The 13474-nt window shown below is 42.9% G+C and overlaps 1 protein-coding gene across 4 annotated transcripts in view; it reads right to left on the reverse strand.

Annotated features, from left to right (window-relative positions):
* AMBRA1 (autophagy and beclin 1 regulator 1) overlaps nt 1-13474 on the reverse strand; it is a 197552-nt gene that overhangs the window by 48853 nt on the left and 135225 nt on the right. For all 4 annotated transcript variants that reach the window (XM_050955228.1, XM_050955227.1, XM_050955229.1 and 1 more), the window contains exons 13-14: nt 6665-6853; nt 6050-6204 (exon numbers count right to left, since the gene is read on the reverse strand). In XM_050955228.1, the coding sequence (XP_050811185.1) occupies nt 6050-6204; nt 6665-6853 (344 nt within the window). The remainder of the gene's footprint in view (nt 1-6049; nt 6205-6664; nt 6854-13474) is intronic.

Raw genomic sequence — 13474 nt, forward strand, 5'->3', positions numbered from 1 at the left:
ACTCTACAGATACAAAAAATTTACATGCTGCCTTCGTATTCCATTTAGTCTCCAACTCCAACAGAACTGAAGATGATCCTAGTTTCGCCTTTCCGGATACACAGACTATGAACAAGGATACCTGACCCATCTCCTGAAATGGATGAGCAGGACATGAGGCCGTGGGGGAAGGAGAAACTCTACACAAAGATAAAACACTGCCACTTTCTTGCTCATTGCTCTTGATCATGTAGCTTATTGTCATCCCTTAGACCAGTGCAGGTCTCATAGAATATCAGGGTTGGAAGGGACCTCAGGAGGTCATCTAGTCCAACCCCCTGCTCAAAAGCAGGACTAATCCCCAGGCAGATTTTTGCCCCAGATCCCTAAATAGTGGCCTCAAGGATTGAACTCACAACCCTGGATTTAGCAGGCCAATGCTCAAAACCACTGAGCTATCCCTCCTCTTCATTAGAGCACATCCAACTCTTCCTTTCTTCAGGAGAGTTCTTGGTGTTGTAGCCTGGTATTCCATCTCAAGAAGCCTTTTGTGACATAATTGCCTAGGAAGCTTCTTTTAATAATCAACTAGCAGATGGGCTGAAGAAAATTAACAAGGACTGAATCTTAGAAAGGCGTTAATCATCTCAGGCAAAAACGCCACCTCTCGCTCAGCAACATAATGCTCTATCAGCAAAGTGCCTCATTACTTTCCTTCATTTCCTGCTAGTTTCTCCCAAAGGCCATAAAAAGGGCAAAGAAACTCTATGCCTCAAAAACCAGAGGGTACTGTCCAGTACTAGATCTGAATCCAAGGACAGAGGAAGCAACAAATAGAACTAAGCAAACAGGCACTGTCCTTTAGGGGAGAAGCAGATAAAAGGACAGAAGCAGCAGGCATGTTGAAAAATGGGTCGTCAGCATAAGAGAAGGCAGATAAATGTATGTCAGTGCAGATATGAATGCTGTACAAACAAGACTGTGCCCTAAGCTACTGCTGATCTCTAGCAAATTACTCTGACATCTGCCAATGCTGCAACAATCTAGCAAAATTATGGTCATTTTTATGGCAAAAAATGGATGATCCTCTGCTAATTTTTAGCCTTAATTCAGCCAATGAACCAAAAACAGTACCTTTGAGTTGCCTGTTAAATGTCATGCTGAGAGAATGAAAGCAAAATTTACAGTATTGTAAAGTGACAATGACAAAAGCAAAGGATTCACGTACAGCTGCCACTCCATCCTGCTCTCAGTCTGTTGGGCACTCAGTGGAACAATAAATGAGATCAAGTGTCAATAATATGCTGATGAAACAGCTATCTGTGTCCTCATCTGGATAAGAAGATGCTGTCAGCCAGCTGCCTAAATGTCTGAAATGAATAAACAACTAGAGGAAACAGTTGTCTTAAACCTAACCTAAGATAGATAAGAGGGAACACTTTGAAAAATCTTTAAGAAATCATGACCAACCCCTCAATCAACAGTCAGACTGGTGCAGATCTTGAAGTCACACTCTGTTCAGCGTTATGCTTGGGCAAGCAGGTTCCAGAAATATATTTCTCCATCTCTGATTGACAAGATTACTGCATCGAACTCCTCAGGTACAAGGCCACAGTGATGCTTGACTTTATTACTTCAAGGCTGGGATACCACAATGCTCCCTACGTGAGGCTGACAGAACCAACTGCAGATTGTGTCTACTACAGAGTGCAAGAGCTCATCCTGCCCTCACCCGAACACGCAGACTGGATCATATCACTCTGGTGGTCTGTGCTGGTTCCTTGTTCAGTATCAATCCAATTTAAGGTGCTGGTTCTCATCTTCAAGGTCCTTACCGGGTTAGTGGCTGACCATCTTAGATACCCTACTTCTCTCTTCAGCACACAATGGGCATGATAAAACTGACATTCCTACTTGGATGAGACACATTTAATTATTGTATTTGGTGTCTAATACCATAATTGGCGCACTAGAAACAGATCTTGCAGGAGTTTCCAGACCATTGAAATACCTACTCTGAGTTTTGGACTTTACTGGCTTTTGTACAGGTGTGGGCCCCAGTGGACAAAGCAAAATATCTGATCTTCCCATCAGAGAATGCACCTCTTAACTCTTAGAGTTTGCCAGCCATAGACAATACAGCTCTGACACACATTATACTTAACTTCACACCTCTGGTATTCAATTTCTGTGCCCACACTCTTTAGCAGTGCACCTCTGTCAATTCACTTCAATCCTGACTGGCACAACTCCACTCAATCTCTCCTAAATATTAAACCCAGGCTCACTGTAAACAGAAGCATGGACACTGCAATGTAATCTACACAGGCTGCATGTTAAAGTGATTCAGGAATGTGGTACTTTTATATGGAATACATTACTCCTGGGGTTCCACAAACTATGCTGGATGATAGTTGGCTTTTAGGTGCAATTTAAGATGTTGGCTTTCGTTTATGAATCTCTAATGAGTTGGATCCTAATAACCTTAGTCTCCTCTCCTCCCATTTGATATTGTGGCTGTTGAGATCATCTGAGGCAACAGAACCAATACCCCTAGCTTAATTGTGAGAGGAATGAAGGCTTGAAGCTTCTGTTGTAACTAGCAGGGGGCAGAACTATAGGTTTCTATCCCCTTGTTAGCTTGCAAAAGCTGGAATCTGATTACCTTCAGGCCAAGTTGCAAGGCTTATTTGTTCTTCCAGGCTTTTCCAGTTTTGGAGTGGACAGTCTCTGCATAAGGTGATGGGAGAGCTTTCTGAGGGATTCAATAGAATTTGGAGTGCTGTTTCTCTTGGATTTTGGTCTCAGGAGTTGTTAAAATAATGTAAAATTAGAATATGTGCCCACGACATTGGTTTAGAGAGTATGGCTGTGATTTTTAAACAGAATACAAGCAAATGTTAAGCATTATTTCCTTTGTCACAAACTCTGTCAGCACACTGGCAATATGGATGATTACTGATTCTTCATCTGTAATGTACTTGTTTTAAATTACAAAGCAAAGAATAGAAGCTTTAATGGGTGCTTATTTAAAAAATACTTTTTCTATTACACACTTGCCAAGCTGCCAACAACCTTTTACCCAACCAAATATGAATACAGCAGCCACTAGTTAGCATCGAGTGTGCTATGACTATTATAAAACATCTTAATTGAGGCCGTGGTTTTATTTTACATGCTCTCAGAAGCAGGTACAGAGCAATATAATAGCCTTATTGCAAATCCCAAAGATAACTTGTAAAAATGAGTTAACAATTCATAAAACTAGACGATGAGATAAACATTTAAAAAAATAAATGGCACTTTTATTGCGCCTCCCATTTATTTTTTAGATCTTGGACTGATTACAAAGGAAGTGTATGGCAGAAGGTGATAAATGCAGCACTGCTCAACTGTAGTGCAGCATTTGTCATACTGCCACATGAAATCTTGCTTGCAAAATTCATTCAAATTGATCTGGACATAGACACTGTCATATTGACTGAAAACTGACTAAAGGATTGTGATTAACAGGCAAGGTCAGAAAAGAGGCATTTAGTGGGGCCACAGAGAATGGGGTTAGGTCTGCTATGTTTAACATCTTCATTAATGATCTGGGAAATGGAAAAAAACAGATTATTAGTGATATTAGCAGATTCTGTTAAGATGAAAGCAGAAGCAAACACCAGTGCAGAAAAAAGCCCACAAAAAAGGCCCTACGGGTTAAAAACACAGGCAGGAAATAACATGAAATTCAACCTGGATAAATAAACTAATCCAACTGGGGAAAATAATCCAAAACAGAGATATTCAGATGGAGGAAGAGAACTGGGGAGCAGTAATGCTGAGAGTGAATAGCAAATAGGATAGGACTTTGCAATGCAGTAGAGTGGGGAAAAAAAACAAAAAAAATGTCAATTTTGGATTGCATCTATTAAGCCTAACATTCCAGAGAAAGGAGGAAATATTACCTTTATATGGTTCTTGTGAGACCATACCTAGCACATTACATACACTCAAATACTAGAAAGACATTGACATGTGGAGAGAATTCAGAAGAGCAAGAAAAGTAAGTATGAGGCTGGAGGATTAAATTACAAGGAAAGATTAAGGGAATAATTTATTGCTTTGCTAAACAATGACTAAGAGCAGGAGAAAATAAGAGTCTACAAGTACCTGAAGGGTGTAAACACCAAGGAGGGAGAAGACATGTTTAAAACTAGTTCAAGGGGATACAAGTTGGAGGAATGGAATTGAAAAGGAAAACAGATTGACTATGAGGCAATATTTCTTAATAGTTAGAATTAGTTGGCTGAGGAACAGTCCCCACAGAAAGGGAGGGAAGCCCCTTCTGTTGGTATTTTATCTAGCGAATAGGCTTAAGGAATAATCCTGGCCTGGCTCTTTGTAGGAATGGATGAGATGTGAAGAGGACTATTCCACCTTTAACTTTTACGATGTGGTACAAGAGGGTCCTGTGAAGTGACACACCCATCTATGGTAGTGAAACTTGGGTAGGTCAGAGGGATCCTCAAACAGCTGAAGATGGAAAACATTTTAGTACCAGTGAGAAGTGCAGTTATCACACTATACACTGCTGCTGCTCACATCCATATTCAGGCCTCTGCCCCGGCTAACCATTAGATGATCTATGCTGGGATGTCCCTCTCTCTGCAGTTTGGAGACTGACCACAGAGTTATGAAGCAGAGCCAAGCAATTTATCCCAATAGAGAGAGGGAGTGTCTCCCCTGCATTCTTACACAGGGATGTCTCAGAGCAACTCTCACACTCTGGGAAAGCACTGCCAAAATCAGAGATAACATTCACAGGAAAATGCTATTTGTGGCTTTGTAGCATCGGTCACAGAACAGCATTATGGAAGCTATTCCACTGTGTAAAGCTACCACCATTCAAAATGAAAAGGTTCAAAACCTTAGTCAGTCAGGCATACACACTAATCCACATTGCTTCGCAGCCAAAGCTCACTACTTGGGACACCTACTTGGTAATTATTGATAAAAAAAAAAAAAAAAAGACACACATTAACCACAGGCATATTTCAGAGATGTAGAGATCCAGTGTGGTGCTTCAGCGGTAATGGAAAATGCCATGACACTGTCCTCAAGTGTATAGGAATTAACTCCAGTATCCCGTCCAGATTTAAATTCTGATTAGTACATCATTCTGCCTCCTTAGCATCCTTCTGCAGTTTCAACTAGGCATGGTTTTCATCCTCACTGCCTAACTTGAATGTTGTGCAGCACTGCTATTGAACAGCTGCTATGTTTTACAGTAGAAGTGGTTACATTTCAGCGGTGGTTGATGGGATCACTGTGCACATTTTGTTAACTTTGCCCATTGTTTTGGGAGGAGATAAACGGACTCTACAAATATCAGACTTACAGGGTTGATATCTTCCACAGAGCCCAAGCACAAACCCTCACTCACCCCTAAAACAACACCTCATCCACACCAGCTCAAGCACTTGTGTTATGCTAGATAGCAAACATTCACTCAGAGTGCAGCAAGAGTGCATTTATTTGATATAAGCATTGCACTGATGTGGTACGCATCATGCTCAGCCTTCAGACGGGATACTAAACCGAACTCTTGCCCTTTCCCAATCACTGGTGGCTGCTCTCCAGGTAGAAGTTAGGCACTTTTCAAACAGAGTTGACAAATAATCCCAATACCCCAGCAGAGAGACTCCTTCAACTCCTTAGTGAAACCAATTCTAACACCCCAGGCTGGGTGCAAGATATTTATAAGCACGCCACGGCTGCCACACATGCTGACCCGGCAGTAGTAATGTTCATATTTGGGATGCTCCAAGCATGGGGCACGCTACAGACACAAAACTGCTGCATGGTTGATGTCAGGCTTCAAGCCGTAGTAAACTTTCACAATTCTGTTCCATTTAGGTCCATTACTGTGGTATACAAGTACCTAGTAGATTTTTAATCACTCAGTGGGATGGGAACTTTTGACCCATAGCCTCATAAGCCAGCAACCACAGCACTGAGCCACAGAGCCAGCTAAACAAGACACCAACACAGAAACAAAGCACTGTAGGAGCAGACGAATACTGACCCTCATGGATGTTTCTCCACCATGTGGCTGCTGCAGCCTGAAGACCTGAGCCACCATGTGTTCTGTGGAAGGGTGCAGCAGGATGCGCCGGGAAGCCAGTCCCACCATCACGTACCTGCCCATTGGAGACAGACTCACGGAAATAGCATTGGGGCCTGGGGATAGAACATAATAGGTGACATTTCCCTTGAGGGATTGCAGAGCCACTGGCCTTTGTCCTCATTAATTGTCTACTCCCTCATCTGCCTTATAATCCACTATGTAATGAGCTCATGCTGCAGTGTCCACTGAACTAGGAGAGCCCTACCAATGCCAGTTAGAACTCTGCAAGGAGATTCCTCACAGCTCCTCCCACTAGCAACTAGGACTCCACTACGTAGTGCAACGTCTTCACAGCAGTGCTCTCATCATCAGCCAGGACTTCACCAACAGGAGCTTCACCATAGGCAGTGCCATGTCATTGCCTGGCCAGATCATCAATTATGTGATCTTCCTTAGAGCAGTGACATGTTACTTCACTGTGATCTTCAGATCAGGCCATTTCCATGCTAAGAGTATGCTCCTGAAGTAACAGTCCTGAGACCTCTCCCATCCCATCTCCCAATGCATTCTTACCAAATCTTTTTGTGTACAGCATCTCGCCCAGGTTGTGAGGTGCCAGAGAATACACAGCCAGTATGCCTTCATCAGGAAAGCCCCGCTGACTGCTGGGAATGAAGGCTGCCAGGAGCTGTCCATCTGCAGAGATATCGCAGCTAGCATCATTGTAAATCTTGCAGTTCTGAACAAGCACATTCACAGAAGCTGCAAAGGAAAAGGAAAGAAAGGAACAGGGGTTAAAGAAGTAAAATTGTAGTTGGGAAGAACTGAGGCTCAAGCCTGGCACCAGAGATAGGGATCTTCCATACAAAAGGGTTACAGATTTTTGGTGTCCTTAAAAAGGTCCGACATTATTTACAGCCCTACTGGAATACAATCTATTCCAAAATGGAGAACAGACATTTTGAGGAATCTGCAACCTTAAGCAGAGAGCCAAGGCCGATTACATGCTATCAAACCACCTTCTTCATCCTTAGACCACACTTTGCTAAAAATGGCATAGTTTAGAACATGAGTTTAGAACTGTGGACCTTTGAACACTTGAGGTCCACAGAGAGGTGGCTGTTCACAGAGTCTTTATTTCCAGCTGCTGAAAAGACATGTATTGTCTTTAACCACTCTCCTGATATTTTTCCCATGTTAGTAACTGCTGTAGTTGCCACAGTGACTTTTGTGTTTATGAACTGGAGATGAGTAGGGGACCCAGACAGTGGATTCTGAAGAGAGATGTCAGTAAGAATCTGCCTGCTAATCTGTAGTGTATGCTGAAAATCTAGAAACCATTATTTTAGGGTAATTAGAATACATACGGCAAACCAGGAGTCAAACACACAGACATCTTAAAAGAGCTCAGAACTCAACAGAGTTGCCAGCCTAAAGCTATATTCCCTTTACTTGCTCCAGTAAACAGGAGATAAAGGGTAAACACTCCTCATGCCAGATAAGAAAGACCACTTTTGATGTGAGCATTCCAAATCCACCCTAGATATGGCTAGCGAGAAAGGGCAGTTTTCGCTGGCAGAGTATTCTTCTCTGGCCAGCCCAAACACCTCATCTCCAACCCATCATTCAACTTCTTTAAAGCAAAAAATAAAACAGAAAAAGTACATTGTATGCTATTGTATTTGAGAAACAGTTCGAGATAGACGAGGCAGCATGGTCTAGTGGACAAGACACTGCACTGGGAGTCAGGAGGCCAGGGGTCTGCTCCTGACTTGATGTGTAAATTTGTGCGACTCACTTCCCCTCCACTGTGCCTGTATAGCCTCCCATCATAACCATTTGTCTGTCTTGCATATTTTGGTTGACGGCTCTAGGCACTAAAGTAATAACAGATTATTGTAATGCATACTCAAGGGGCAGAGAGAAGTTTACCCATGCAGCTTAAACATTAGCACTTCGGGATTTCTGAGGGCTTAACTGTGCAATATTCTCAATAAGGTCTGGGGCAGAATTGCATAGGCTCTTTTTACAAAGGAAATTAAGAACCACCTTCACTTTCCAGGACTATGAAACTCAGTGGATTACAAAGCATTTGCAACATTAGTGTGTTTAAACTCCATGTTGTGGAACTGTTTTTACAAAAAGCAATGGAACATGCTGTTCCACACACCTTAGCTGAAGGCACCTATGGAGTGCTGCCTCAACTTACAAAGTGCACGGGGCCTTCCCACAACCTATTCAGACCCTACATAGTCTGCAGGAGGACTCAATATATTTGGCTACAACTACACATAGGTGCACCAAATGCTCTCTCAGCTGGGCAACCAATGAGTTTAGTAAAAAGAAATCTGCTGGGCATGCATGCTATGTACTTTTGAAAGGCCCAAACTTAAATCAAGCCCAATTTTCTCTGTTCCTAAGGTATTTTTTCTGAAGGCTGGTCCCTGCCAATTCCAAATTTCAACTCCTGCTATTTCATCTAAGAAACTGATCAAAAATAGTTACAAGAATTAAGAATAGACAAATTAATTCCACTTCCCACAAAAAATACTCTTCTTGTACTTAAAACAGCTGAACCATTTTGCTCAACCTTGGATGATGTCAAGTATGGTGAGTTTAGCTTAACAAAGAGAAGGTTCAGGGGTGACAATCACAGTCTATATGTAAAAGCAGCAAAGAGTCTTGTGGCACCTTATAGACTAACAGACGTTTTGGAGCATGAGCTTTCGTGGGTGAATACCCACTTGGTTGGATGCATGTCTATATGTATAAACCTGGGGACAGATATTTGGCTCTTCAGTCTAGCAGAGGAAGGTATAACACGATCCAATGGCTGGAAGCTGAAGCTAGACAAATTTAGACTGGAAATACGGTGTTAATTTTTAATGATGAGAGTAATTAACCATTGGAATGGTGGATTCTCCAACACCGACAATTTTTAAATTAAGACTGGATTTTTTTTTTTTTAAGCTCTGCTGTAGGAATTATTTTGGGAAAGTTCTATGGCCTGTGTTATATAAGGTCAACCTAGAATAGATGATCACAACAGTCACTTCTGCCCTTGGAATCTAGGAATTTCATGCCATAAAAGTGAAAGTGTCAGAATATGATGATACTGAAAACAAGGGGTTCCAACAGAAACTGGTAAACAACCATAACTAACTATAGAGGTCTGCTTCTGTAAAAAAAATCTCCATAAATGTACAGAGCACTACAAAATATATACCGTTGCGCAAAAGAGGACAAAACACCAATTCCAGGAGCTTGCAGTCTAAAGATGCATGAGTGGATACAGTACAGAACAGAATGGCTAGAGATCATTCCATCTGGAATGCTTTGCACAATGCAGAAGTTTGCAGGAGGAAAAGAAATGGCAATTTACAAACTAGCCTGAGACAGTGCCAGTTTGAGGTGATATTAGAAAGTAAAGTGTGAGCCTGGTGGTTGTATCAGTCCATAAGAGGAGAGCAGGGCAAGGGAGCAGACACAAAGCAGCAGCACACATTATATGGAGTATCTGATGAGACATCTGCAGAGCATTGTTCCTTTTTAAATTTGTTGCATATAGTGAAGCCCCCTTAGCAAGACAGATTGTCAGCTTCCTTGCCAGAAGTGAGCCATCTACCCAACTTGATGTGCACCTGGAATATGAGATCACCACAGATGCCAGCTGCACTGTACATGGAGAGCATCCTGCATTTCAATCTTTTAAGATCTTATTCACACTGACTTTGTGAATGTGCTTCTCTTACCCAGTTTACATATGGTCAGGGCAGAGGTAGCACTGCCATTCAAGGTTGAGAGATGCCAGGTTGCCAGGAAGGAAAAAGTCTTGACTCAAGAAGTGGGGATCTCAGCAACCATCAGCAGGTTTTTGGTACAAGCAGTTACTCTCAAAGAACAGGGATTTCAGGACTTTCCAAGTCATGGTGGGTGGAGCTCTCTATACACCCTACAAGATTCTAGGTGGTTACTCTTTGGGACCTGCTCTATAGGAACAGCCAGTACAGATGATTTTAGAAAAAAGTTTGCTATTTCAGTAAAAATCATCGTGACAAGGCTGCCCTTTCATCTCCTGTTTTCTTTCACATTGTTAATGCAGCCACTGTGCTGACAGAACAGATCAAAAGAGACATCAGACAACAAATTAAGCTGTTGTGCCAACTTGGAGTGCATTACACCTACAGCACAATTATGCTCAGAACCAAGGCAGGCTTGGAATGCCAGCAAAAGCAGCGTTCTGTTTGCTATGGGTATCTCAGGAAATAGCAGTAGCCAGAATACTCCACACATTCCCAGCTGCCCTCAGTGTTCATCTTCTTCATGGGCTGCTTCACGGCTATATATTGTTTCTCAAAGACTTTATTATAATTTCCATGCCGCACACTGGTGTGGGAGAGGGCTTACAAATCAGTGGGTGCTGATCGTCTCCCATCTTGAGACACGGCCAATGTTACATAGGATAATAGATTTCTGGCTTGTGACTAAGTGAGGTGGAACAAGACCAGTTTGCCCAAAGTCGTTAGAGATCAAAATACTGAGCACTCAGCAGCATAAGACGACAGACTATATTTAAAAGGGTCATGAGCAAGAGATTTATGCTACAAGTTTCACCTACTTTAATTTATATAAACTGGAGAGGAGTATTCAAAATTTGCTAATCAATTTACTGTACATCATTACCTTGTTGCTGAGAAAAAATAAGCAACACTCACTAGAAGAAAACACAACAAATGGGCAGTGTTGGCTCTGCTTCTGCCACCAAACCAACTTCCCAGTCCACTGCTGACATGGTGACTATCATTAAGGATATGTTTTAGTCACGGAGGCCACAGACTGTGTGACGTTAACAGACCTCCATGACTTCTTTAGCTTCAACTCCCGTCACAGCAGCTGCAACTGGGGCTGGAGCTGCCAGCAGCTGCGGCTAGAGTGGTCTCTCCCCTCTCCCCCAGGGCCAGAGCTAACCATCTCCCCTCCCACCCCCCCATGGGCACAGCTGACCGCAGCCAGGGATGGAGCTGCCCCCACCATCATGGCCAGAGCTGTCAGCAGCTGCAGCCGGAGCTGCACCACCACCCCAGCAACAGGAGCTGTCATCCCACTCCCCTCCCCACCTCCCAGTAAACACAGCTGAAGCTGTCCTCCCCTACTCCAGAGGCCGCAACTGGGGCTTGGGCTGTCAATTCCCCCAGTCAGCCCCTCTTTCCCCTGGTTATTTATAGTAAAAGTCATGGATAGGTTGCGGGCTTCCATTAATTTTTGTTTATTATCCGTGACCTGCTCGTGACTTTCATTAAAAATAACCATGACAAAATATTAACCTTAACAATCATGGCTCTGCCACAAGGAAAACAAAGAGTAATGTTCATTTTGGGACACTTTAAAAACAAAGGTGGGGGGAGGGAGGGAGGGAAGAAATAAAAGCTTATTAGCAATGGAAAAAAAGACAAATCAGTAGGGAACAAGATGGGATTTTACAGTCTTTACTCTAGCTGTCTATAGGCTGCCCATCTCTGCAGTGTCCGAGGCTTCTCAAAAGAATGTGTGTTTGTCTCTCTCTCACATTATCTCCCACTGACAGGGTGCTCCTGCCACACAGCTAAGGTCACAAATAATGTAACTATTCAACAAGACCATTGCCATCCCCAGCTCAAAAGTGTCCACTTCAATGAAAGATACACCCTCATTTCAAATTCATCTTCCCCTCTTTTAATTGTGGCAGGAAGTGCTGCTTCGAGATGGCTGCTGGCCACATCATCTTCCTTTTGATGGGAAATGGACCCTGCAGGCAATCCCAAATTTGGGATGTATCATTGTGTCAGCCTTAAACCCCAAACCACTTTTGCTTTCCAGGATTTACTTAGACACATCAACATCTTCCTGCAAATGGACAAGTTTCACCTCAAACCATGGCTTCTCAGGTAGCGATGGGAACTGATTAGGAGTGAAGCTATAAAACAGGGCCACACTGAGTCACATTCTCAGGGATTCAATTTCTTAGCATAAGCCTGTCCAGAGACAACCTCTTTTCCCCTGGCATTCTCTGTGATGCATTAAGCTTCACGGCAACGTCCCATGAATTCCTGCCTCAAGCGTTAGGATAGCTGCCTATGCGTTGGGAAACAGTTGGATGAAGACCGTTTTATCTAACCTCATTTTGCTAATGACATCCTCTTCCCGATTCACATCTCACGTGAAAGATGGCATCTCCAATAGCACAATACCCCCAGCACCACAACAGGGCACTGGGTTCAGTATTGACACAAAGGAAAGAGCACTGCTACAGAATGCCTTATCACTACCTCTGCAGCATCTGGATATTCCTTGAAAGTGTCCCAATCAACTACTAACAAAATCACAGTTCAATGTAATTAGGCTACAGGCCATCCCATGACAGGCAGGCCTGATGCACTAGAAATAGAGAAACACAGCAGAAGAGGAGGCAAGCCTGTCTACATCAAGGAACACTAGTTCAACTAAACTGATTTAGGTGATGTCTACACTACCACTTCTGTCAGCAAAACTCATGTCACTCAGGGGTGTAAAACACACCTTAGAGTGATGTAAGTTACACCAACATAAGCATCAGTGTGGAGAGCTTTGTATTGGGGGGTAGGGGGAAGCTTCTCCCACTGATGTAGCTACCGCTGCTCATTGGGGATGGTTTAACTATGTTGTTGCGAGAGCTCTCTCCTGTTGGCATAGAGTGGCTAAATGGGAGATCTTACAGCAGCACAGCTGCATCAGTACAGCTGTGCTGCTGTCAGTTCTCTACTGTAGACATAGTCTTAGGGAAACCAGTGTAAGTCTGTATGTAGACACTCTTATATGGGCTTAAAATTGTCTTTTGGGTTTAGCTTAATCCTGCAAAATACACCCCCAAAATTAATTTGAACTGAAACAAGCCACTCAAATCAAAATACAAGTATGTGCACACAAACTTTCATCAGTTTCACTAACACCAGTTGAAAAAACACACCTCTAATGAATATGGTGCAGGCTTGCATATAGACAAAGGCAAAGTTAAAAAGACCAAAACCCTGTGTGGATATGCTTACTTCAGTTTAATCCCTCCTCATATTGCTTTATAGATCATAGATCATTAGGGTTAGAAGGGACCTCAAGAGATCATCTAGTCCAACCCCCTGCTCAAAGCAGGACCAATCCCCAAATGGCCCTCTCAAGGATTGAACTCACAACCCTGGGTTTAGCAGGCCAATGCTCAAACCACTGAGCTATCCTGCCAGGAAACTTACAGGCACAAGCTAACCCAGTATAGAGGGCTTCAAGAGATATAAAAGTATGTCCCACAGAGGTATGGTTTGCAAGCTGATTTTGGTTAAATTGGTGTAACTCGTGTGATTAATCAGGACCTTGGCA

This window comes from Gopherus flavomarginatus, chromosome 5 (assembly GCF_025201925.1).
Source record: "Gopherus flavomarginatus isolate rGopFla2 chromosome 5, rGopFla2.mat.asm, whole genome shotgun sequence".
Taxonomy (NCBI): Eukaryota; Metazoa; Chordata; order Testudines; family Testudinidae; genus Gopherus; species Gopherus flavomarginatus.